We start from the raw sequence: 340 nt of genomic DNA, 5'->3' as shown, positions 1-340 counted from the left end.
CCGTTGAGAGCCACGGGGACGTTGGCCACGTATTGGGTTTGCCCCGAGAGGGTGTTGTTGGCCAAACCCACGCCTTGGATGGGGACGGCCTGCTGCAGCAGGTTGGGCATGGCGATGAGGTTACTCGTCCCCGCTCGGCTCGTGATGATCTGCTGGTTGGTGCCGGGGATGATCTGGAGTTGCCCAGAGGCATCCTGTTGGACGTTGACTTGGGTAGGGGTGGTAGCAAACTGGAGTTGTTGCCCATCGATGGTTTGGAACTGGGGAATGACCTGATACTGGATATTGGGGATGACTCCTGGCAGCCCCGTCAGCACCTGCTGGTTTTGCAGGCTAGAAG

General features: G+C 59.1%; 1 protein-coding gene across 1 annotated transcript in view; it reads right to left on the bottom strand.

Annotated features, from left to right (window-relative positions):
* Positions 1–340, bottom strand: part of LOC104465949 (transcription factor Sp1-like) — a gene marked incomplete at both ends in the record, with an annotated part of 11,181 nt that overhangs the window by 10,575 nt on the left and 266 nt on the right. Inside the window, 1 exon segment of the mRNA XM_010079201.1 lies at positions 2–340. This exon segment is cut by the window's right edge and continues 14 nt beyond it. Within this exon segment, the coding sequence (XP_010077503.1) occupies positions 2–340 (339 nt within the window).

The sequence above is a fragment of the Pterocles gutturalis genome, unplaced genomic scaffold (assembly GCF_000699245.1).
Source record: "Pterocles gutturalis isolate BGI_N339 unplaced genomic scaffold, ASM69924v1 scaffold8736, whole genome shotgun sequence".
Taxonomy (NCBI): Eukaryota; Metazoa; Chordata; class Aves; order Pterocliformes; family Pteroclidae; genus Pterocles; species Pterocles gutturalis.
The sequence above is the reverse complement of the archived record's forward strand: the minus strand, read 5'-3'. Positions and strand labels throughout refer to the sequence as shown.